Below are 3,904 nucleotides of genomic sequence, written 5' to 3'. Positions count from 1 at the left end.
TTCCTTCAGAGGTTCCTCCAACAGAGGCAATTATGCCAGTGTTAGAAGATTTGGGAATACATGGATCCTATGTCAATAGAATTCAGTTTGGAAACAACAATTTCTTTGGTAGCAGACCTGGTTTTAATTCTTATTTAATGCCTCTAAATGGTTCTTATGTCAGAGGCCTTATGCCTAATGCTTTAAACAATTCTGTTCTGGCGGATGCTGCCATTCATTTTGATAGTATGAGACCAGCTATTGCACAATGGATGGATTCAAGAAATATAGGGGACCCTCAGCATCTGAGCTTGTGTTCTGTTGTTAAGAACATTGGCTGGTCAACTTTTCAAGATGATGCCAGAAAATCATTTTGATTATACATACAGGTGAAATGTACATAATGCTACCGGGTTTCAAATCAATATGAGAATATGATGGATCTTAATGTTGAAATTCAAGGAGATGTGGCGTCTTTGGAGAACGCATGCCTACTGTTTGGTAAAATGTATAAACCAGATATGTTCTTATGGAATGTTAATGTCAAAAATCCAATTATATTTCCATGTGCATGGCTATATCGGCAAGGTGTTTTGACCCCTTGGAGCCGTAACAGGAGACCTGTATTACAAGGTGACAGTTGGTGGCGGGGTCATGCTGCGGCATATCTGAAATTTGTTAATCTACCTCCTGACACCCTGCGAAAAGGACGTGTCTATCAAGCGAAATGGGAAGCTGCATATTTTGCTGTGGTGTTGCACCATTTGCCGTGTGTGGTCATTTCTGTTAGAGGAACTGAAACTCCCGAAGATCTTTTGACAGATGTTCTCTGTAGGGAATGTGCGCTGTCAGAAACAGATTTGGATGGACTGCTTAATAGTGATATCCTAGATGATAATGTAAAGCAACGTGTTGCCACAACTTTCCCGCATTTTGGGCATTCAGGCATAGTTGAGGCAGCTAGGGAGCTCTGTATACAACTAGATGGAAATTTCGAAAATGCAGATCAGATAGCTTTAGATCAGACCTATGAGAGTAGAAATGGACCTGGAGGTGGTCAAGATGCATCATCTCATCGAAAGAAAGGATTCCTTTCTTCTATATTGGGGCCTGATGGAGAGTGTCATGGGTATGCTTTGCGATTTGTTGGACATTCTTTGGGTGGTGCAATTGGTGCGTTAGCAGGGATAATGTTACACAAACGGTACTCAAACTTGCATGTTTATGCATATGGTGTACTCCCCTGTGTTGATGCAGTTGTAGCTGATGCATGTTCGAGCTTTGTAACAAGTATCATTTACAATGATGAGTTCTCGTCACGGCTTTCAGCGACTTCAATCCTCCGTTTGCGAGCAGCAGCACTGGGAGCACTTGCAACAGATTCTTCTACAGATTCTGCTGTGATATCTAAACTTGCAAGGCGCCTACTGCATGCAAATAAATATCTTTGGGGTACAAACTGTAAAGAGGATTCTGTGCAGACATCCCAATCAGGCTCGATGGTCCCAAGGGATAAGAATCGGAGACACAAGCAGAGACGTTTTAAGTACAAGATAAAAGGTGCTGAATCAAGGGACAAACTTTCCTTTGATGAATGTACAGTGTTAATTGAGGATTCAGACACAGAGAATCATGGCAACAATCAGCAAGATGCTAGCTATAAAGATGAGGTTTATTCTAATGAATTGCATGCCCACTATACTGATATAGTGATAGAGAATGGCACTTCTGGAGATTCAATATCCCAACCTGTGAATACAGATTTGGGCCCTGATGTGTCAGAGGCAGAGCCAGTGGAGATGTTCGTTCCTGGCTTGGTTATTCATATCATCCCAGAAGCCAAGCAGACTACATGGCCTTCATGGAAAAATTTGAATTGGCTTCACCGTGCGGATGCATCTCACAGAGCTATTTTAAGACATAGAGAAAGCTTTAAGGACATTATTGTTTCACCCTCCATGTTTCTTGACCATGTGCCATGGAGGTGTAACTATGCAATGCAATGTGTTCTAGAAACATGGAAGTCAAAAGACCGTAACAGCAATGACAGGGTGGATGCCTCTCATTTAGTTTGATTCTACCCTCTATGGTTTTGTAGTATGCAGGCATTCCAGTTTTGTAACTGTATTTTAGAATTGCTGCTCCTCCAAAGCTTCAAGGTAATCCTCAAGTTGCTTGCATCAAGACATCAAGGATCAAGGATACAGAGAATGTGATTCTGAATCTCAGCATAGCAAAGGTGAAACTGAAGAATGGCAACAACAGCTATTCAATTTTGTGAGGAGTTTAGAGGAAGACTGTGTTTTTTAAATCACACAGCAGTTTCGTAGCGCGCTACGAAACTGCTGTAGGTGATGTTTTCAATGCAGAATAAACAGTTTGACCGGGAATGTTAGAAGAGAGACACCTGTACATCAATACAGCCTACAGCTCATCTGGAGACATGGTGTTTGGTAGCAGCGTTCCATACTTTGAGTTATTAAAGAGTTGGGAACATGCTGCTACATTTTCGGAGGATGGTAGGAGACAGAGACCGTAAAAACAGAGCACATCTTTTGGTCAATTAATGAGCCATCAGCGCTTTCAAGCATCCAAGGTTAGCTTGTTTATTGCATCTTTAGCTCAGCCATCTCAGCCTAACTGAAGGAGGACAGCTGTCAAGGATCCAAGAAGAATCATGTTACGAGGAGAATGGAATTAGTGTTTTAGTTTGATTAGGATTTTTTGTAATTACAGCTCAGCACTTTTGTAATTAATGAATTAGTTAAATAGCATATAGGAGTAGTTAATAGAGCCTTTGAGCTCGCTCTAGTGAGGGAATAGTGTGTTCCTATATATGGATCAGGGATGAATGTAAAAAGGGTTGGAGATTTATGAAAAAACAGAGTTTTTATATCAGCTTATGTAAAAGACTTTTGACAGTAATATAAAGATTACTTTTTCTTCCCAAGATTCATCATGTGTTCAAATGCTCAGAATATATGTGGCTTTGTCTTTATCCTTTATGTTTTACAGCTCACTAAATATGCAATCACTCTGAATTCACCTAGTGCTCAGACTTCCTGTGTATGTTTATGAGTTGAGGTTCTTTTTGAGAAATGTTCTGAGTGTTTAAACATTATATGCCTTGGCTTCCATGATTGAGTAGTTAATAGTTTACTGCAGAGGTGTTTGACTCCATGAGCCCAATGGAAGAAGTGTTATTTCGTTGTTCCAACCAGCTTATTTTCATGTACTGTTTGAAGAGTTAGCCATCTGTTTTTGTTATTAATTCCTATCAAAAATCTGTGAGAGAGCCCTCTCTGACTAAGGAGGCTAAGCCTTAGTCTAAGCTTGGTTTGAAATAGTTGCATGAGATCTTGCTAAGTAGCAGCCCTTAGTACACGATTTTGTGATAACACATTCCTTCCAGAGTCCAGCCTAGGGAACCCTTAATTGCTCCTTGGATCTAATTTGAAACCATTTCACCATTTAGCCTTTGAGATCTGCAGTAACTTATTTATCTTGCCTTGTAGACACTGTTTTTAGAACTAAATCTAGTCTTGTTTGTTTGACTTTTGAATCCATAGCCCAATGGTAGAAGCAAGCCTCTGTTCATCTAAGTAAAGTGATCCCACCACTCAAAACCAAACCAAAACCCAAGTGCAATTAATAACTAGCCTAAAATCATCTTAACTAAAACAAAGTTAAATTATAAAGAGAAAGCCCTCTCTGAGCATCAAGAAGGCTAGATCCTGATCTCCAAAAGTGGTTGGTGGTTACCTCTATCATTTCCTTCTTATTAAACTTTCAAAGGAGATTTTGGAATGATAAATAATTGGCGACCATACTGGGGAGCTTCGATCCTCAATCACATAAAGCTTTAGGGAAATCTTAAATTTCATCTTAAGCCCCTTAAGGTCATTCTCAGAAAGTTTATTCTAGA

At 39.9% G+C, this 3,904-nt stretch overlaps 1 protein-coding gene across 1 annotated transcript; it reads left to right on the top strand.

Moving 5' to 3' along the window:
• Positions 1 to 416: 416 nt before the first annotated feature.
• On the top strand, positions 417 to 2,174 carry LOC149213769 (uncharacterized). Its single transcript, XM_089389142.1, has one exon. The coding sequence runs from the start codon at positions 417 to 419 to the stop codon at positions 2,052 to 2,054; it is 1,638 nt and encodes a 545-aa protein (XP_089245268.1). The 3' UTR covers positions 2,055 to 2,174.
• The last annotated feature ends 1,730 nt before the right edge of the window (positions 2,175 to 3,904 follow it).

The sequence above is a fragment of the Pinus tabuliformis genome, chromosome 1_1 (genome assembly GCF_031772625.1).
Source record: "Pinus tabuliformis cultivar Carrire ecotype Pingquan chromosome 1_1, CPIR1, whole genome shotgun sequence".
Classification (NCBI taxonomy): domain Eukaryota; kingdom Viridiplantae; phylum Streptophyta; class Pinopsida; order Pinales; family Pinaceae; genus Pinus; species Pinus tabuliformis.
The sequence above is the reverse complement of the archived record's forward strand: the minus strand, read 5'-3'. Positions and strand labels throughout refer to the sequence as shown.